The sequence below is a fragment of the Parasteatoda tepidariorum genome, chromosome 3 (genome assembly GCF_043381705.1).
Source record: "Parasteatoda tepidariorum isolate YZ-2023 chromosome 3, CAS_Ptep_4.0, whole genome shotgun sequence".
In the NCBI taxonomy this organism is placed as follows: domain Eukaryota; kingdom Metazoa; phylum Arthropoda; class Arachnida; order Araneae; family Theridiidae; genus Parasteatoda; species Parasteatoda tepidariorum.
The window spans coordinates 8467398-8489507 of record NC_092206.1 but is presented as its reverse complement, the minus strand read 5'-3'; the positions used below and the strand labels follow the sequence as shown (position 1 = coordinate 8489507).

Here is a 22110-nt window from a genome sequence, read left to right as displayed (position 1 = left end):
TTTTTAGGATATATATATATATATAAAATCTGATATATATATATATGTATTTCCTTACAAAATTATATAAAAAAATAAATTTTGGAAAAGGTTAAATTTTTGTTCCAACCATAGTCACAACATCGATTCTCTAAAGTTTACTAATTGACATCAAAATCAATTGAGCAGTTTTTCCGTAATCCAAACTTCTAAGTATGAGTAAAGCTGAGGAAAAGCATGGACATAAAACATTTCAAATTGCTACAACTTCTAAGCAGAAAAAGGAAAAAATTCTGAGTTGTGACCAAAAAAAAAAAATATTACACGGATTCATTTGGCACTTTGAAAATTAAAGGTAAATTTATACCTCCGAATTTACGATTGTTGACATAAATTTAATAAGTACACGAAATTTTTTTTTTTTAAACTACTGAAATATTCAGAATGTGACACTTATAATAGCGCAATAAAGTTTTTAAAGATTTGAATATAAATCTTAAATTATACATAAATAATGTTGCTGTAAGTTTTACATTAGTTTATTGTTTTATTTTAAAAAGTAATTCTTTTTCAAAATAAGATTACATTTTGCTACAAAAATAATTTTAAAAGTACTAAAATTAGTTTTAAAATCTACAAACCTAAAAAAAAACTGAATTTTTTAAAAAATTACGTCAAGCAAGTATTATTTAAGCATTTATCTCTAAAGGAGTTAATATAAAGCTCTGTCATAGATTTAATGCTTGTACATGAAATAGCTTAAATCAAGAGTTCAAAAATTTTAAAAATTTCAACAACAAAAAAATCTATACTTTTTTCAATTGTAAAGAAATTATTTACTTTGTGATAATTTGCAAGGTATCAAATAACTTCCTTTAAAATCTATTTTCATTAGCAAAAAAAATTAAAAATTTTACTTGATTCTACTAAGAGGTTGCAATATTTAGTTACAATGTTTACACGTTAATACACACCTCCCCTCGCCATTGTTGTGTGATTGGTGAAATAAACATGTTAGGATAAGAATACGATTAGATAAAATGTCAATTAAAAGAGGAAACGACAAAAATACAAAAATAAACATTTCTTCATTTAAAAAAAATGGCGCTATAAATGGAGTAGGAAAAAAGCACATCTGAAAGGAAGTTATTCCTGTTAAAACTATTGCAGAAAACACTTTATAAGAATTTTTTAAAAATAAATATTATTATTCTCAATTATTAAAGAGGACAACTCAAAGACGAAAGATTTTATTTTGCGAGGAAAATATAAAATCCAAAAGGTAAGATTAATTTTGATTTCTTTTCTCCTTTTTACGAAAATATTATGTTTTTGAAAAACTCTTTTGTTTCCTTTTGGAACGCTGTTCTTCTTCTTTTTTCTTTTTTTATTTGATTGTCATTAAATTTTAATAAAAACAATTTTTCTTCACTAGTTGACTTTACTAGGTTATCATGTCAAAATTATTTTAATAAATATTTCTTTACTGCTATCCGATGTGTACGCTTTAAAAAATGTGATTTAATTTATTTATACATATTTTAATATAGTTTATTTATAATTAGAGTGTTTGCGGGAATTAGAGTGAATTTAGTTATAATTAGCGTGTTAGTTGATTCGCGTTCTTGTCATATTTGTCGTAACGGGGTTTATATTAAGTAATACAAAATAAACAAATTAGGATTAGCTTCAGTTGTAAGAACAAGATGTTTTTTTCCTCGATACAATCAAAAAATATATATAATTCATTAAAAAGCTAAATATCATTGAAAATAGGATTCGTGATTTTTTCCCCCTTAATAAAGAGTAAAACATATATTTGATATGAATCAAAATCAAATTATTCCGATTTATGTTGGATTATTTTGAATTTTAAGATTAAGTTAACGTTGAAGTAAATTACATTTTTAAAAAAAAATTATTGAAATATTTAAAAAAATAAATCTTAATTATGCATTTCAAACCGTGAAAATGCATTATGATTTTTTTTATAGTAACATTATATACATTATTAACATTATATACATTATTAACATTATATACATTATTGACATTACATACATTATTAACATTATATACATTTATAGTACAGTATAAGATGCAAATACATTATTAACTGGCTATTGAAAAACAGGGTTTAAGAAACAATCACAAAACTAATTGCACAGCTTTTTTTTTTGTTGTTTTTTTTGAAGTTATACTTCTTATGCGACTTCCAACAAGGTTGCGTTAAACGTTTAACGCAAAATTTTTATTTGCCGGGAAATCACGTGGTAGTATCCAGTTTTCCCTCATTCATTTCCATTTCGTTTTGCTTCTCACTAGCATAAAATTAATAAAAGTCACAAAAGTATTGTTTTTCTATAAATATTTTCTTAGTTTGTTTTGATACACATATAATTTAATAGGGTAGTATTTTTTATTTTCAAATTTAGTGTATAACAATTGTAAAAAATGAGTGAAAACAATCCCACGGACAATGCGACGGATTTAAGTTTATGTGAAGGTACGTCTCTTGTGAATATCAATTGATTGTTTCTCTTCTGAAATTACATTATGACGCATTCACATACATTATTAATACAAATACATTTTCCAAGGCGAGACGATGAGGCAAGCACTTCCACTGGTTCAAGAGGTCCACGAGGGAAAAATTCACAATATTACCGTTATTACAGAGCACGGAAGCGAGCGGAGCAGGAAAAAGAGTCGTCGAATAGATCCTTCTACGACTGCTGATTCTTCTACAATTAACCAAAGAACTTGCAGGTTGCGAAGTTCAACTTCTTCCGCGCGGAGGGACTCCACGCACTATTTTTTTTTTAACTTTGAAATAACAAAATAGATTTTGTTGCCTAACTTACATTAACTGTAGCCACAATAATTTGACAATTATTTGACCATAATTCGACCTAATAATTTTAACCAATGCAAAATAACTTAAATAACCCACATATAAAAAGAATCCTATTAAAGAAATTTATCTTTTTTAATTGACATTTTAAGATAATAATCTTTTAATATTCTAATTATTTTAAGATTAAGAAATATAAGTAAAATATTAAAATAAAATGTGGTTTTGAAGATAGTAATTTAAAATAATAAAATTCTTTTTCGGTAACTATTTTTTGCATATATTAAAAAAAATTATTTTACACATACATTTTACATATATTTTAAACTGATTTAAAATTTCACTTCGTTATTAGTTTGCATTCTTAAAAATTCAAACGGATTTATGTGATTTAAAAAATATCCTTTTAAAAGTACTGTAATTAATTGCGCATCAAATTCTAACTAATTCAATTTTGCTAATTGAGCCATGATATATTTACAATAACTTTTAAAACTAAAAAGTAAAAAATTCATGCATGTTTTTTAGGTTTTTTAAATCAATGATTTCTTTCGAATAATTGTTTGATTTAAACCAATGATTTCTTAGCAAAATTAATCTACTAAAATTAAAATTTAAATCAACAAAAATAACTATTAAACTATGAAAAAGTATTGAAAAAGTATTTCAAAAGTTTTTCGATGCTTTTGGAAAAAGTATTGAAAAACTTTGAGTTGCTAAATGTCATTTCCCAATATTCGCAAACATCAATACTTTTCTAAATGTTATTTCCCAATGCTCGCTAGTATTAAGACTTTTCTAAATGTCATTTATCAATTAACTCGCTAGTATTAAGACTTTTCTAAATGTCAATTCTCAATGCTCGCTAGCATCTATACTTTTTTAAATATCATTTCTTAAAACTCGCTAGTATCAATATTTTCTAGAAGTCATTTCCCAATACTCGCTAGTAGATTTTTCTAAATGTCATTTCTCAATGCTCGCTAGCATCAATACTCTTTTAAATGTCAATGCTCGCTAGTATTAAGGCTTCTCTATAAATGTCAATTCCCAATGCTCGCTAGCATCCATACTTTTTTCAAACATCATTTCTTAAAACTCGCTAGTATTAAGACATTTCTAACTCTCTAAATGTCTTTTCCCAATAAAAATATAAATACTTTTGCAAATTGCTGAATGTATATTCACAATACTCGGCATTCAAGTATTGATGATATGAACCCTTTTTTTTATGGTTTCAAAAAAATATTTTGAAGAACTTTTAAAATTTAGTTATTCATTCTTAGATTTGCAATTTTCTTTTTTTAATTTATATAAAAAATTTTAATTGATACAATTTTAAAATTTTTTTTTCTCCATTTTAATATTATTTAGGCAACATAAGCAACGGGATACCATTCATATAAAACTAATTTTAAAACAGGTGCCAAAGAAAAAATACTTATATGCATACAAAATAATAAAAAATATTATTGGATTACGAAACTAAAATTTAAAAGAATACTCTAAGTTGAAATTTGACTAGAGGCTATAAATTTGGCTTATACTCGTAAGCCTTTGTAAGGCGACATTAATTCGGTGCTATCGTAAATATGCATTCTTTCCTGTGCAGACAGTATTTTAAGTTCAGTCACAAAAGGCATCAGTTACAAAAATGTACAGTGCGCAAAATAAAAAAAGGACCACCCAGAATAACTTTTGATCTAATGATCGGATCTTCACGTTTTAGGACTCAATCGTAATGAATCAAAAGGGGGACCTCAAATATGCTAACTAATTAGTGCAGACCATATTTTAGGTTTCGAAATCAGACACAAAAACATACTTTCTCTGAATAAAAACTTACCGTTTTTCGACGGATTCAGATTTCTACCCCCCCCCCCCACGATATGGGGAGTAGCCACTAACTGGGATTTATGGTCTCAATAGTTTTTTCAGAAGAGCAGTCCAAAGTTTAGATCCGATTGGATGGAGTTAGTTCCGATTTCTCAGGAACTATTCGATCAATCCCATTCAAATTTTGTATTTCGCCTTTTAAAACTGCATTCTTTAAAATTATTAAAAAAATTTATACTCAGCAATTCAAAATATTTTCGACTATTATTTAATAAAATGTAAAATAATAATAAAAAATATTTACGAAAAGCTATTTTTTGCCAGAAATTATTTTCGAATACGAAATTTATAATTCTGCTCCCAAATTTAATTTGCTTCAAAACTTTGAGAGATATGTTGAAATACGCAAAAAGTTAAAATTAACATTAACATATCCAAACTTTCGACAGCACTCCTGACGAAACTATTGGGACGTTAATTTCCAGATTGCAGAAAATCCCTCTATTGTGGGGATCAGAAATCCGAATCTGTTTAAAAATCAGTATATTTATGCAGAGTTTGCTATGCTGTTTTTGTGTCTGATTTCGTAACTTAAAGTATCATCTGCACAAATTACTTAGCATACTTGAAGACAGCCCCTCGATTGAGCCCTAAGACTTGAAGATCCGATTATTAGATCAAAAGTTATTCGGGGTATTCCCTCTTTTATTTGGCGCTCTGTACACACATCAAACATCAGTACAAACGTCTGATACATAGTTGAAGAAGAATGTAGTTTTTATACTTTTTTGCTCATCTTCTTTTAAATATATTTATGAAGATATAAAAAGGGTCCACAAAATCATATCTTCACCCGGATTTTCTTCAATTTATAATTAAATAAATTATTTTTATTAATATACTTTTATTGCATACATTATAAATTTAAGTCCAGCAGTGAACTGACAGTAAAGACGCGTTCTTTTTTACAACAATTTTGATTTGAGCTTTAAAAAAAGGTGCAATTTAAGCTGTATCCATTTTATTAAACACGTCTTTCAGCTGTGTCCATTATTTTGAACATTCATTTCCAGCTATATTCATTTTCTTAAACATGCATTTTGAACAGTGTCCATTTTCTTAAGCACGCAGTTTGAGCTACAACGGGGGGCATCGGCACACAGCTCAGCATCCATGACCCCCGAAGGAGCTACGATCAATTTCTAAAATGCGCATCTTTAGCTGAGTCTAGAATTGAAACCTCACCGTTGCTATATTACTAGAGGTTATAAGATTTAGAAACGCCTAGTATATAATTAAATGAATGCTGTAATAATTTGTAAATATTCTAAACAAATTTTTATTCCAGGTATAAACCAAAGGAACATATGAGAATGTTTTCAACTACACTGATCTTATTATTAGGATTTCTTGAACTTGTAACTGGATTTCATACACATATATCTTCATCATCACTTTCTGCGCAAAACAAAACTTTATCATTATCTTCTGAACAAAACAGAACTTTATCAATGCCCTCTGAGGGAAAAGAAGCTCCGTCATTATATAAGAAAAGTGAAGCTCCTCTGCACTTTCTACCAACAAATATTTCACATGATTCAAACCATGCATTACAACGAAATGCTCGTTCATTCAGTTTAAATAGAACTAATCTAAACAATGTTCCCTTAAATTCTCACAACATAACCACCTTACATGATGTTCCAATCAGGATTACTGATTCGCAATTGCTGGTAATCAGAGCATTAGATTTTGATTTATTTGACATTCGACTATTTGACAGTAATGATTTGTTATTCCAAGTCTTAAATACTAGTGAAGGAAATGAAAGTTTTGAGATTCCAATCGTAACTATCAACAACACATCTGAATATAATGAAACAGGAGGAGCTTTAGAGTCTTCATATTACCTCATCCGTTACTTTAAATGCAATATGGATCAAAATGATGACGTAAGCATTTCGTGCAAGAATGTATCAATATACGATGTGGCAAAATACTTGCCAAACGACACTGCAAGCCTCGAAATTACAAATAGTCCAACAATGAAGTTGCTCAAACCATTATCCAGATCGTTGAAGAAATTGAAATATCTCAGATTGTCTAACAACGAGCACCGATACATAACGAGAGCTTTTGTTGGACTCGAAAACTTAGAACATCTTGATTTGAGTGACAATAATATAATGGCCGTAAAGAATGCTTTCAGTTATCTTTCGAATCTTAAATATTTAAATCTTAGCAAAAACTCGTTCATAACTATCGAAGTTGTGGCAAATGCTTTGGAAGGACTGAAGCACTTGGAAATTCTGGTGCTTGACCACAACTGGAGAATTTTTCGAATTCGGAAAAACGACCTCAAACCTCTAAGCAACAGCAACATTACTAAATTACATCTGTTTAACACTACTATGAGCATTGCTGAGAGAGGTGCTTTCGAACACTTAACGAAGCTTGAGGTATTAGATTTATCAGTGAATTACCTTAATGCAGAGGCTTTAACTAATGTTACAAGCAGTCTAAAGAATGCCCCCATTAGGTATTTATTTCTACAAGAATGGGTTCATTTGAATGTTTTTCCTTCTGAATCTCTGAAGTTTTTAGAAAATACACCGATAAACCGTATTGATCTCTCCCACAATTACTTTATTGAAGTTCATAAGGTGCCGTATATCCCATCGCTTCAGTCATTATGGCTGACTCATTGCGCCGTAAAGTTCATCGATCATGACGTCATTAGCCAGCTCCCGAATTTAACCGAATTGGTTCTCTCTAATAACGATTTAGTTCATTACGACATTTCTTCTTCAAAGAGTTTGAAAACCTTAATTCTATCCAATCAAGCATCTCGGTTCAAAACGGTAGAGTTAACCCTATCAGATTTTGGCTTCAAAAATACTTCAAATTTGGAAATAATCGACTTATCAAGCAATTTGCTTCCCCGAACTCTCCACAGATTTGTTCTCTTCGGCTTAAAAAATCTAAGAGCTTTGTCATTAAAAAGTGCTGGTCTGATTAATATTGAAGATTATGCATTTGAGACTCTGAGCTCTTTGAACACCCTGAACTTGCAAATCAACAATATTAAATATTTGAGCAACGCGACATTGTTTGGTCTCCATAAATTAACAAATCTTTATTTGTCATACAACTTGTTAACATTGATGGATTGGGGAAATCCTTTTCAGTCAACGCCGTCCTTGGTAAATCTTTTATTGGACAATAATCGAATCGAGAATCTACCAAAAGATATGTTTGCATTTACTGACCATCTTGAACTTTTGATTCTGTTGAGGAATAAAATTTCACCCTGGGATGAACCAATTTTGGGTGAAAATTCAACCGTGTCCACTTTTGCCTTGTCGCAGAATAACATTGACTACGCTACACCAACTATGTTGTCGGAATTTCGGAAAATCACAGGTTTCCTTGACATCGGAAGAAATCCTTTCAACTGCAGTAAATGTGGCATGAAGAACTTCCAAAATTTCTTGAATTCTACACACATACAGATGGGATTGCCTCTGCGGATTAATCAGGAGAAGATCAGTGTTAAGTGCATGCTGCCAAATAAATTGCAAGGTCAACCTCTTGTAGAAGTAGACCTTCCATTCACCGATTGCACAGAACAGGAAGAATTAGTGAACGTTTTTACCATTGTCCTAATTTGTCTTCTGAGTTTATTCGTCGCTGTAATGGCATACACTTGCTATACTTTCCGGTGGTACATCAGATACTGGGTATTTCACATCAAATCAGAAGTCAAAGAGAGAAGATCGAGCAATAGTAAACACGAGAGGACATATAAATATGACGCGTTTGTTTCATACAATTCGAGCGACACCCCCTGGATAGTGTCCTTCTTGGTTCCAGCCTTAGAGAATCAAGATCCGAAACTGAAGCTGTGCATTCACGATAGAGATTTCAAGGTCGGATGGCTCATAACGGATAATATTCTGGACGCCATTGAGAACAGTAGAAAAGTCATTTTGATTTTAACTGAAGAGTTCGTTAAGAGTGAGTGGTGCATGTTCGAATTGCACATGGCTCAGCACAGGCTTTTCGACGAGACAAGAGATTCCCTCATCTTAATTAAACTGAAGCAAGTGGATAAGAAGTTTTACACTAAAAACTTGAAGTACTTGGAGAAAACTAGAACTTGCTTACTGTGGCCGGATAACTTACCGGACCAGAAGTTGTTTTGGTTGAAAGTGAGGAAACTTTTGGGTCATCCTCACTTACAGAGTGAGTCGGAAGTTATGGGGTTAGAACAGTATAGATCCATAAATAAAATATAATGCTCAACAATTTTAAGTTATAATCATTAAAAAAAATCATCAGGAACTTTCGTTGTTCAGTATTCAGTTATGTTAGATAGGATTATCGTAATTCAAAACGTACATTTAAAGAAATGTCAAATTATACACTGTCAGAAATCGAAGAGCCGAGTTGTCATAGTAGTTAGGACATACCTCTTACTTTAAGAAAGTGAGTCTGCGTTAGAGTCTGAGTCAATAACTACGGTGGCATATACTTTTAAATCGACGAATACCAGTTTGTTTGGAAAGTAAAGGCGTCTTGAAGAAATATAAATTTTCAAATGATTTCATGATTATATTTCCTAGTATTATCTTAATCCAAAATGGCGGATGAGTATGCATTCAAACAAATGCATTAGGGGAACCGGAAAGTAATTTCGATTCGGTACATTTGATATTCGTTATCAAGGTATTATTTTTAATCAAAAATGTATTCATCCTCGTTAGCAACAACCTTTCAATGTGGGATCGAAAATGAATCACAATGGATCGAAAAAGTGAATTGGTATTTAAGATTAACAAATATGGAACGTGCCAAAATGACATTACTTTCCGGTCCCCCTAATATAATTGTTCGACATACGAAATCCGGACATTTTATTTGTCAGTTTTGGTACTGTAAGAAACTCGCTTCGATAGATCACACACAGACACAGCTTACCGAGGTTTTACTCGGACAGTAATTTCTTTTGTCTTATGTCAAATCCAACGCTTCTTCATTCTGTCATTATGTGTATTACTTTCATTTTGTGTAACGTAATATGAGTAATAAAAACTTTTCTAGGAATTCTATTGATTAATTTCATATATTCAACAACCCACCAAGCTGATATAGTAAAGTTTAAACAGTACTATTAAACTCAAAACAAATGCTTAAGTCCCACTCGTTCCATAAAAAAAAACAATTACCCAAACCATCACCAATAGCCCATTGTGCAGCTCTAGTGCGACGTAAATAAAGTACAACAACGTCTTTTTTTGTGAAAAAGAACTGGAATTTCCTTTGGGCTCAAGAACAGGAAAACGCTTTGAGTTATCGGTTATAAGGTTACTTATCGGCTATTAGGACAATGTGTTGGCTATTGCTTTTCCCAGTTGTCGCCATCTCGATAACATTGGTTCCTGTAACCAATAAATAAGAATTTTAAAATCGCAATGTATTGTCAAAATATAGATTTTTAACATTAAATTACGATATTTTTTTCCAATTTAACTAATTTATTTTATTTTTATGCTGGTCAAAATTTTTGTCACCCAAATAAATTTTATCAACACTCACAATAATATCATATTCAATTAATAGCTATGTATAATATTTTCTTATCAATATGTTATCGATAAGGATCACTATATTATCATATTCGGCATAAATTGTTATCACTAGTTATCGTGAAATTGTCATATCTATCGTAATGATTGCAGTTATTGATCCACCTATTTGATTATCAATTGTCAGTCTCCCGTCTGAACCAGAATCTGGCATAATTCGTACGTCTTGACGAATTCGATACGACAATACCGTATTGATTACGATAACTTGGAGCATTATATTGTCATAAATCCTATTGGTTTCATGGTCCCTATAAGCGAAAAGTACAGATCGGGATAATATGATGGCTAGTCGAACACTACCTAGAGAAACTTCTACAATTCCAACGAAGAACAGTTATGTAATTTCTGCAGCTCCGATGGAGAAAAATGATCCAACTTTTGTAACTCCTACAGCGAACGAAGACGTAACTCCTACGACGTAGCTTCTGCAGCTCCAGAGCCATGTTTTTAGGAGCCCTGAACTTGTTATTTGGGAGCCCTTTATGAGTAGTTTGAGTTAAAAAAAGTTTAATTTTGAATAATTTTTTAAAAATTATTTCATGGTTGAAAAGAAGTACATTATCTTAAAAGCTTTAATAATATTTGCATTTAGAGTTAGAGGTAACAATACTTTTCGTGCATTTTGAAGGGCGAAGTCTTCTGTCAAATCATTAATGCCAATTTCTTGCAAGACGTCATATTCAATGCTCATGATTGACAATTGATACAATCGTTCCTAAATCAAAACGAAACAAAAAACATAAGGGGACAATAGCCCATTGCCCATTTTTCAATCACTGTTTAGTTGAAGCAATTTTTTACATTGGAAATCAAAATTTAAAAACTAATTATTCCTACCGAACTTCAAATTATGTTTTTCAGTTAAAAAGAAAGAGAAATTTAAAAAAATTTAACGAGAATATTTAAAAAAAAATATCCCAAAAGTTCGCCCCCTTTCTAAAATAACATAAGTACATAAAAATTTCATGAACTAAAATAGAAGAAAATACAAATGATACTAAATGAGATCATATGGATGCTGAAAGGGTTAAAACACTACCTAGTTGCTTAATCGGTAAAGTTTATCGAAATAATTGCTTCCAATTTCTTTTCTTGTATGATCAAACATTCTATTCTTATTTTTAAACTGCTGATATTCTTTTAATTAACAGTCAAGAATTTCTTTTAATAATCTACCAAAAGCATAGAAATATTAGATACGTAAAAACAAGCTATTAAAATATAAAAAGTGATTTTTATGCCCATAATTTGAATCTAGGTTGAAGATTAAATTTTGTAAAGGATATGTTGGGATAAGAGTTCTTATCATTTACAATACAAAACTACATTGCAATTTTTTATATGATCAAGTTATTCATTCCCCTGTTACACCATCTATCTACGTGGAAGTATTTGTTTATATTTTTTTAGTGTTTCAGTCTCATGATTCGTTCATTATTATACTTTAAGTTTTACAACAAGGGAAATTTCCTTAGTGTCAATTTCGTACTAAGCATATTACCTTGAAAATATTAATGAACGATTATTAATAGTTAAATTGAGTTGAGAAATTAAATATTTACTATTTTATTGTAGTTTTATATTTTTATTATGTAATACGGCTCATAAAATATAAACACCGATTGGATTATTTAAAAAAAGTCAATTAATTAAAGAAATCTCTATATATATAAATAAATAAATAAAGGCTTCTGAAAGCGTTACATATTGGTTGTGTAATAAAATATGAAGTTCGCGTCAAACTATGTAGTTATTTAATTTGGTATGAATGCTAAAAGCACCAGCTAAATGTAAACTTTCAAGAAATAGAAAAATCGGATTTTTTTGTTACCACCTCTATTGATTTTATCTAATAATTTTCCTAGTATAGCAACAACAAAAAATCTTAATTAGAAATTTATTATAAATTGAATACATAGTTTAACAGTTATTATTCAATGCTCAATTTTGAATGAATAAAACAATAAAAAATATCAGTTATTAAATAATAATTGAATCATAGTAATCTTAAAACTCCAAGCTCATACTTACCACCAAAAAATTTTTATTCTAAAATATCAACACAAGAGACCAGCTGGTTTTTCCGAAACACGTTTGTAAGTAAGTGTATGAATAGACGAAGAGAGCATACTCTATTTACAACAAGATTTAACGTCAGAGTAGTTTAGTTCTCGTGGATGTAATAACATCTCAGAAAGTATTGTCATGCAATAAAGTGGATTCGACGGATAACCTTAACGCCGTTTAGTTGATGAAACCAACTATGAGAGATCAAATTAGCTTTCTCGAAATTCAAAAGTTCAATGTTCGTATTTGTTATTACAGTTTCAACCTGATTTATCTACAACCTGATTTATCTATCACGCAATATATACATGATATATTGTTTTGTTTTCTTAAAATGTAACACACACAAACATTTCGCTATTATTTATTTCCATTTAGTTGTTCATATATATGCAGGCTTGTGTGCTCAATTACAGAAATACGGCTTATAAGCCTTTGTCAAGTAGAAAGGTAGATAGGTACATCTATTTACGTCATACTAGAGCTGTACAATAGGCTATTGGCGACGGTCTGGGAAGCATCCCTCAGGATAAACCAGAGACAGCATGCATACATCACCGGAACATGAGCACGATCAATCTCCGATCCAGTACCACCAGAAGTATTGATTTTTTACGGGAACTTGGAGGATTTTGTGACCTCAACAGATTTAGCATGCACCAGTCATCATTTTGGGTACGGGGAGTCTTCGGCCGGCTGGTATGAAACTGATGACCTGTTGGACATGGGCCCAACGTCCTACAAGCCATGGAATCCCAACCCCGTCAAGTAAAAAGACAGATAGTACAATTTCGCAGCACAAAGATATATCCAGGGTTACGGATTCGAACCCGCTACCTCCATGCAATAGAAGGATTGGCGGTCGATAACGCTCCTTCAGGAAGGGTCCTTCAACTACAACAAACATCAGAGTTTAGGTATTTTCAATAAATTTTCTTGTGCAATTTTAGAGTGGGGCTTCTCTAGTCGAGCGATTTCGCTGATACACCGAACGCTATGTAACGTGTAGGTAGTGGGTCCGAATCCCGATACAACCCTGGATATTTTTTATGATGTCCTTCTCTGATAATTTGTGATATCTATTCTTCAACTAGACAAGGGTTTTAAAGCACTCTAATCAATGAGCACGTAGGTCTTCATATGTATGCGTAACAATAAAATACGTAAATAAATGTTACAGCCTGGGGTCTCCGTGGTCGAGTGATATTGTGCTTCTGTGAAACGTTCTGAAGTGTAGAGGTAGTGGGTTTTTATTCCATCCCACCTTAACACTGTTCTTTATTCAGAGTGCACACACCTGCATATGTACGTTTAACACTAAATAACTTGTTTCAACCAGCATAATACCTAAGGTTATGATCAAGTTACGTCTAGGGAAGTACAGTTTGATCTTAACGATCGAACTCGCAAATAGAACTGTAACAAAAATTCTTCAATTAATGGAATATGTTGCTTTTAATTTTACAAGTTTTCAGACAAAAAATACTTCAGAACAAGACCTATATCGCGATTGAAAAATACATTAAAAAGTCTGAGGTAATGATGTAAGTTCGATTTTGAAATAAAAAAAAACTTCAAGAAAAAAAAACCATGCTGCATATTGTCATGTTTGAAGAATTAGTCAAGTTCATTATTCTTTTTTAATGATTCGTTAATAAATCTCGTATATAGGTTACCCTCCTACCATCAAAGGCTCTGAAGCATGAAAGGGGTGAGTTTGATTCCTGCTGTAACCTTGCGTATATCTTCTTGTTATCTTTTTATAAATTGTAGGCCACGCAATTGGAAATCGTGGATAAATTATTGAATTGAAGAACAGACAATACAGGTTGCAGAAAAATATTTCAGAGAGGTAGCGGAACCTGCATATTAATCGATAGTATTACGGTGATTTCACATTTCAGAGGGATACCGAAAAGGGCAATATGCTCTGCTGCTACAGAATCCTGAACGTATTTGGCAATTTTCAATTTTATATGCAATCTCGCCTTGAAGCATACTTGTTTGCTCCAAAATAATAATAAATAAATACTCGAGATATTATGATTATTGCTGTAGCTGTAGGCGCTGCACTTCGCACTACAGCTGTATAAAGGGCTATTTTATAACCATCGTTAAACAGCCGACCCAATTTTGGGTTTACGACATACTAATGTTCTACTCCAAAGCCTTGTAATTTTGAACCTAATCCAGATGACAAGGAAACTCTTGGATCAAGTACAAATTTGCCTTCGTGGAGGACTTTTTGATAGAGCTAACCAGCATCTGCGTTATATAGAGGGGAAGAAAACGAGAACTCGGTTCACTTCATCGAACGCTCTATGGGCTATTGGTGATGGTCTGGGAAACATTCCTGAGGATGATCCGAAGACATGCCATCACAATTTTGATTTTCCGCAGAGGGGATGGCTCCCCTGATTTGGTAGCACGACGACATGAGCATGAAGTCGAGCGCTCTACGGTGGAAAAGTTTAACGAGGGCTAATATTGCACCCCCTTGGCTTGGACCCTTCGCAGAATGATTCAACTGGTCACCCAACTTCATACTGAACGCAGCCAGTCATGCTTGACTTCGGTGATCTGCTGGGAACTGTGTCTTAACGATCACCGCTGGACCGAGATATTATGAGCGTAAGTATCTGAGTTGTCATACAGAAATAAGATGGGACATGTGGGAAAATAACTCACTCACAAAACCAGAAGCAAATCGAAACTTCATCATCATCATCAATGGCCAGTTATTACGGATGGGCCTTATCAAGCAAATTTCTCCATGTAGTTTTCGCCAAATCCTGACATTTCAATTCCTTGATTTTTAATTAAAAATCTGCGTTAGTATAGTCCAGCCATCGAAATCTTGGATGTCCTTTAGCTCTACTAACTTATATTTGCTCTGCAGTAGACTGGTCGTTAGGACACGGTTCCTAGTAGTCAACTGGGTCAAACTGAAGCACAACATTGAAGTTAAGCATCACTGACTGCTGTCAGTGTGCAGGAGGGTGATCACTTGGATCAGTCGCACAGGTCGTTGGGCTACTGAAGAGGAGTTGCGATCCCTCAGCAGAGGATCAAAATTGTGATGGCATGTCCCATGGATGACATCTTTGTCATCTTTATATATACCAATTTATACTTTCAAAAAATTTCCAGAACTTAAATAGTGTTTAGTTACATAAAAATTATATTAGAAAATATTAGCAAAATTAGTTATATTAAAAAATTAGATCGACACTTTTATGAAGGTTCTCTACAGTTTTCAAAGTTATCTTCAAACTGGAATTACGAGAAACACACGAAAAAATAATATTTATTTCTCATTGAGGCAATTAATAAGTAGTTTTCATAATTTTTATGTCAGTTTTATTTAACTTATTACAAACAAAGAGACGATGTGCCGATGAGGATGTTTTCGAAGGCACAGATCCCTTTTATTACAGTAAAACATTCACACTGATGGCAGGTACATTCATTCACAGGTCACACTAGAGCTGCACAATGGGCTATTGGTGATGGAAACATCCCTAAGGATCAGCCGGAGACAACATGTATACGTCACACACGTTTATAGGGCGGATTCATTTATACATCCAATCATTTATGCATCCAATCATTCATACACCGATCAAAATTTTGACCTGAACCAGAGAACGATCAATCTTCAATTCAGTACACACAGAGGTATAGTTTGTTATGGGAACATGGGGGACTTTGTGAACCTACAGATTTAACGTACACCAGTCACCATTTACTACACGGGGGTCTACGGCAGGCTGGATTCTAATTCCCGTTTACCTCGACCCCACTGAATTTTTCAATTAGCATTGTAAACTAAACTAAACCTCTTTGTGAGTTAACCTAAAGCCCAGATTACCTATCCAACGCCTTAAGTTAATCCTATGGAAGCACTAGTAAGGGCTTTTGTGACAAATAGATTTGTAACTATGACTATTAATTGGAAAACTGTTCATTGAATTGACTATTAGTTGAACTATTACTTGTAACTATTAATTGGAAAATGTTGAACTTAATATAATGTTTTTTTCTTCCAATAAGCGTATAGATTCTTGGGAACTGATATTTAAAAAAATGTTCATAATATTCATAATAAATTTTCAATTATTCATCATAAATTTTCAATTATTCGTAATAAATTGCTGGCATGCATCACTGACTCGTGTTCACGTGCACTTAACCTAGCTAACTTGCAGATCATCGCATTTGGGCTGTTAAAGTGCTGTATGGAGAGTTTCGTCCCTTTTACTTAGGAAATGTGCACATTAACCACATCAGGACCGTGATCATACATATACGCACCATTCACCCTTGTTTGCTCACGTTATCACTTATAGAATCCGAGCCTTTCTGACTTTAGCGGTCCAAGATTACAAGGAGGAGTTTCAGATTCGATATTCTCGTATTACATCTCGCATTCGTGCCTAGTCTTTAGTATACTCTCGAAGCATGCGAGCCTAGAGAAGCACTTCTTTCTTGGGGTTTACGGCTTCTGCATCGTTAAAGTTCAAAAGTCTAGTGTTGTTATCGTCGGCCATTAAAGCAGAGGGGGTGCGATTGTTTTTGTTTTCCAGTGGCGCCATCTATTGCCAAGAATTCGACTTCCGCCACACCCATTTCATTCATCCACAGATCGCAATTTTGATCTGAACCAGAGAACCATCCATCTTCAATTCAATACCCTCAGAGGTATAATTTGATATATCTGAACTATGGAGGACTTTGTGATCGGACAAATTTAACGTGCGCTACTCACCACTTTCTACTCGGAGAGTTTTCCCCCGGCTGGATTCGAACTCCCATTGTCACGAACGTGAGTCCCGTGCCCTACCAACCAGACTATTCTGGCCCAAAATAATTTGGCCAATTAATTTGATGAAAGCCGGGATAGCCTGGTTGGTAGGGCACTAGGCCCATGTCCAAGAGGTCGTGGGTTCGATCCCCGCTGGTTGAAGATTCCCGTGTAGTAAATGGTGACTGATGCACATTAAATTTGTCGGGGTCACAAAGTCCTCCAAGTTCCCATAACAAATCAATACCTCTGGGGGTACTGTTTCAGGAGTTCCCCTTTGTCTTCTGGGCTGGCTTCAAAATTTCAAGTCTACGGAGTTGAACATTAGTAGTCGTAAGCCCAGAATTGGGTCGACTGTTCAACGGCGGTTATAAAACTATTTTCATGATTAATTTAAATTGATTCTTAAAAACTTGGAAAATAAATAGATGATGTTATATTAATTTCCCTGATTATAATAAAATATTCATCCGTTTGATACTTTGTTTTATAGTTTTAAAAATGATTGGTTCTATCAACTAATTGTTACTTGATTGTTTACTAGTTANAGTCCCGTGCCCTGCGAACCAGACTATTCTGGCCCAAAATAATTTGGCCAATTAATCTGATGAAAGCCGGGATATCCTGGTTGGTAGGGCACTGGGCCCATGTCCAAGAGGTCGTGGGTTTGATCCCCGCTGGTCGAAGATTCCCGTGTAGTAAATGGTGACTGATGCACATTAAATCTGTCGGGGTCACAAAGTCCTCCAAGTTCCCATAACAAATCAATACCTCTGGGGGTACTGTTTTAGGAGTTCCCCTTTGTCTTCTGGTTTGGATTCAAAATTTCAAGTCTACGGAGTTGAACATTAGTAGTCGTAAGCCCAGAATTGGGTCGACTATTCAACGGTGGTTATAAAACTATTTTCATGATTAATTTAAATTGATTCTTTAAAACTTGGAAAATAAATAGATGCTGTTATATTAATTTCCCTAATTATAATAAAATATTTATCCGTTTGATACTTTGTATTATAGTCTTAAAAATGATTGGTTCTATCAACTAATGTGTAGATCATAGTTACTTGATTGTTTTTGGATAACAGAAATAAATAAATAACATTGTGTTAATTTTATCGCACAGTAACGTTGCTCCAGAAAAGATCTTATTTTCACTTCAACAAGTGCTTAGTAGGCATTGTGTAATTATCTAGATAGTTAATTCGAGAACTTTTCTGCACTTTAACGCGGCTCCCTAGTTAATCTATAAAATAAGGGATTTTATAACCTCTTAGAAGTAGCATATTCATTCCGAAAAAAAAGTTCTCCTAATCTTTTTATTTTAATGCTTTTTTTTCATTTTATTTTATTCTTTGAGTGCTTCGATTTGAAGGAAATGAAATAGTTACCTTCCGGTCTTTGATAAAGTTTACAATTCGGAGGAAATTGACCGGAGATCATGTGAAATGCAAATCATATTCAATATTTTCTTACTCTGACAACAAACAAACCTCTAAATTAAACTTTTAAGCAGTATGTTTGATTCGACATTTAAAGAATTAGCAATAACACTGGACATCACGTCTGAAAATAAAATTGAATAAAACATTATTCCTTTTGAAAATTTTCGTTCATTTTTCTGACAGCAAATGGAAGTTTTGTAAAACAGGAAGATCCTCCGGTAAGTCTTTTTAATTTAATTAATTATTTAATTCATTATTTTCAAAAATAGATATCATTGTCGCGTTAAAATAAATCACTTTTCAAAATAACACCATGCATGGGCTGGCAAGTTCAGATTCGCAAATTGTAGGTGAGAGCCAAATCAAATTAAAAAGAGTTGTGTGTAATATTTTCTACACTATACTGCACTACACTATTTTACTCCTATCTTGCACACAAAATCATTATCTGATGCAAGAACAACTAAAGTTCAGATTCGAAATCAAAAATTGTCAAAATGCTATATTGTCCATAATCAAAAACACTTCAAAACTTTTTGTGGAAAATCGGACTTAGTTGTTTCTTGTTATGTTCCGCTGAATTTTTCAAAAGCCCATATTATCAAAAATGGGCGAGTTCCGCAACATGGAGCAAATGGTACGATTCCTTTAACTTTTGAAATGTAAAAATAATCATTTGACTACGGTTTTTTCGAACAACCCAGTTTATATGAGCCACGATAACCTCAGGGGATAGAGCGTTCGCCTTCCAATGAGGCGAACCGGGTGCGAATCCCAGTCGATGCGAATATCGCACCCAGCTCGCACCGACCACAGTGCTGACGTAAAATATCCTCAGTGGCATACTGATAACAAGTTAGAATCCCTTTGCTGTCAGGCTAACCACGGGAGGTTCTCGTGGTCTTCCTCTCCATGTAACGCAAATGCGGGTTAGCTTCATCAAAATGTCCTCCACGAAAGCAAAATCTCTCCCAATACTCGATCCAGGAGTTCCCTTGTCTTCTGGATTGGGTTCAAAATTGCATGGTTACGTAGTTGAGCATTAGTAGTCGTAAACCCTTAAAATTGGGTCGGCTGGTCAACGACTGTTATAAAATAAAATAAAATCATTTTTATATGTCCCCGTGCCATCAGGCTAACCATGGTTTTTTGTGGTTTTCTTCCTTATGTATCGTAAATGCGGGTTAAGTCCATCTAAAATTCCTTATTCAAGGTGAATTTCTCCTAACACTTGATTCCTGAGCTCCCTTGACTTCTGGATTAGGTTCGAAATTACAAGTCTGCTGAGTTAAACATTGGTGGTTGAAAACTTAAAAATTGGGTCTGCTTTTCAACGATGGTTATGAAATAAGATCAAGTTCATTGTCGTGACGTCATAACTCGTTATTTAATAATTATTGTTATTCAAATAATTTAAATTACTTTTGCAAAGAGCAAATTAAAAACACTAAAGAACAGCACTATTCAATGCGTTATTCTCAAAAACTTTGAAAAAAATCTTACTGAATGTAGTTCGATCGATTTGCCTGATCTGATCGTTCCAATCGTTTGACGAAAAAGTTACAGTCAAAAATACAATCGGCACAGTTTTAGAAAATATTTCGCATTATAATTAAAACACAATATCGTTTGCTTATGAAAAAATTAGAAGAGTGGAATGTCTCCACGCTAAAATCAAAACTAATTTAAACTTTTTAAACTCTTTAAAAAATTACAACTATCCTAATTTATTTAACGATTTGGAGAGCTCGCTTCATGTCTGGTTAATTCGCTCAATCATATATTTTTGTGAAAACAGCGGCTATTTCAGTTCCAATTACGCTCCCATAATAAAATTTGCATTTGACCATTTAAATAAAATTAAAAATGTTTTTTTGTGTACTTTGCGTACTAAATAGTTTATTATCTAAAATTAATTTGATCAGTTTTTCAGTGGCAAGCTGTGTGAAGATTTTTCAAAATTCTACCTGTTGTAAAAGAATAGGCCTTACGCTTGTACTTCTTTGTTCATAAATAACCGAACTAATGCATTCTGTGTTCATAAATATAAACAATGTGAAATGGCGCATAACGTATAACAAAAAATAGCTCCCTAGTGTTAACCTCACTACCTGACCACAGGCTAATTTTTACTGTTACTCATTTATGTAAACAAAGCTCATCATTGGTTTTTATTCACTTTTTTTTATGTTTCCTGAACTTGATGGAAGATAGCCTTGCAAATCGCAGGTGAGAAAATAGCTTCCCATTTACTTCCAAAAATCAATGATGATGGTGGGAAGTATACTTACCATGGTCTTCTAAAGGGTTAAAGTAGTTATAGACAATGCCAACTTTCATCTGTGAAAAGGTATCCCACCATAGAATCGAGTTATCATGCCATATATACACGTGAATTGGAATTATATTTTTGTAGTGGTAGATACACCACAGTACTCCCAAACCAAAATTATATCTGTGAGAGAATTCAATGAACGGGATACCACTAGTTGATTCATTGCTGTTTTGTGAGAAGCCGGGAGAGCTGTATTAAGATCACCGTATTTTTTAGGGCTGTTCATTAAAGGTGTCTTAAGTTCACGGTGGCGATCGCTCTTGTGTTGCCTTTAGCAGTCAAGTGTATACGTTGCACGTTCTGTGTGATCGAGACTGAGAAGCAACAGTACGAGGAGGTGGATAATGCCGCAGTCACAAGTAGCAAGTCAACTGTTCAATGCGAACCATCCATCGAAGTAGGTGCTTTCATATCGTAGTGAACGTTTCTGCCAAGGTAGGCAGGTTCACATCACGTCCGAAGGTCACCAATATGAGGGATGTCACATCGTCTATGTAAACCTTCATCTATGGTAAGGAACCATCACATAGAATCGAGTTAACATGTCTTATATACTAGTGAATTGGAATTATATTTTTGTAGTGGAAGGAACACTACATTAACTTACGCAGGTTTAATAATAATGATTTTGATTTATATTATCGTTTCAATAGTGCTTCATTCTTAACGCCGGAAAGAGATGTCTTTTATCAACTAAGATTGGAAATCTATACTTTTTTTTCATTTTCTTACCTCTTTTTTACCTTTTAGTTTTATGCATTTTACGGGTTAATGTCTAAATTAAGGATTTCAAACAAAGTTGCGTCTTCAAACAATGAAGTTTATAACTGTGTACATAAGGAAATTCTATGATTTACTTCTTTGGAAGGAAATTTCCAAGTAGCATCGGAATGTATTTAAATCAACTTGCAATCTACATAAAGTGAAAGAAATGGATGGAAATCAAATGTTTCCCTGGACGTATATGCTGCAAGAGTACCGGCATACATACCAAGATAGACTGAAATATAGATGTATAGTTTGTCTAATTGTATGGGCAACCTAGTGTAACACCCCGTTACATTTCTGTGTCTACAGGTGAAAACTATTAAATTACTTAATTATTAGACGATCCTAAACATGAAAACCTTATAATATATATA

At 33.0% G+C, this 22110-nt stretch overlaps 3 protein-coding genes and 1 long non-coding RNA gene across 7 annotated transcripts in view; 3 read left to right on the top strand and 1 right to left on the bottom strand.

Annotated features, from left to right (window-relative positions):
• The window catches only part of LOC107449784 (toll-like receptor 2), a 13275-nt gene extending 3500 nt beyond the window's left edge, over positions 1 to 9775 (top strand). The window contains exons 1-2 of one of the 2 annotated variants that reach the window (XM_071178304.1): positions 921 to 1261; positions 6018 to 9775. In XM_071178304.1, the coding sequence (XP_071034405.1) occupies positions 6037 to 8967 (2931 nt within the window). In that variant the 5' untranslated portion in view covers positions 921 to 1261; positions 6018 to 6036 and the 3' untranslated portion in view covers positions 8968 to 9775. Of the gene's footprint in view, positions 1 to 920; positions 1262 to 6017 lie in introns of those variants that run through there. The other variant, XM_016065438.3, reaches the window with a different exon arrangement.
• Positions 1 to 22110, bottom strand: part of LOC139425115 (uncharacterized) — an 82909-nt gene that overhangs the window by 10843 nt on the left and 49956 nt on the right. The window lies entirely within an intron of this gene.
• Positions 18536 to 22110, top strand: part of LOC107445273 (degenerin-like protein unc-105) — a 36235-nt gene continuing 32660 nt past the window's right edge. The window contains exon 1 of one of the 2 annotated variants that reach the window (XM_071178306.1): positions 18536 to 18851. The gene's annotated coding sequence lies outside the window, so the exon portion shown is untranslated. The remainder of the gene's footprint in view (positions 18852 to 22110) is intronic. The other variant, XM_071178307.1, reaches the window with a different exon arrangement.
• The window catches only part of LOC139425114 (toll-like receptor 6), a 7198-nt gene continuing 6450 nt past the window's right edge, over positions 21363 to 22110 (top strand). The window contains exon 1 of one of the 2 annotated variants that reach the window (XM_071178299.1): positions 21363 to 21479. The gene's annotated coding sequence lies outside the window, so the exon portion shown is untranslated. Of the gene's footprint in view, positions 21480 to 21751; positions 22046 to 22110 lie in introns of those variants that run through there. The other variant, XM_071178300.1, reaches the window with a different exon arrangement.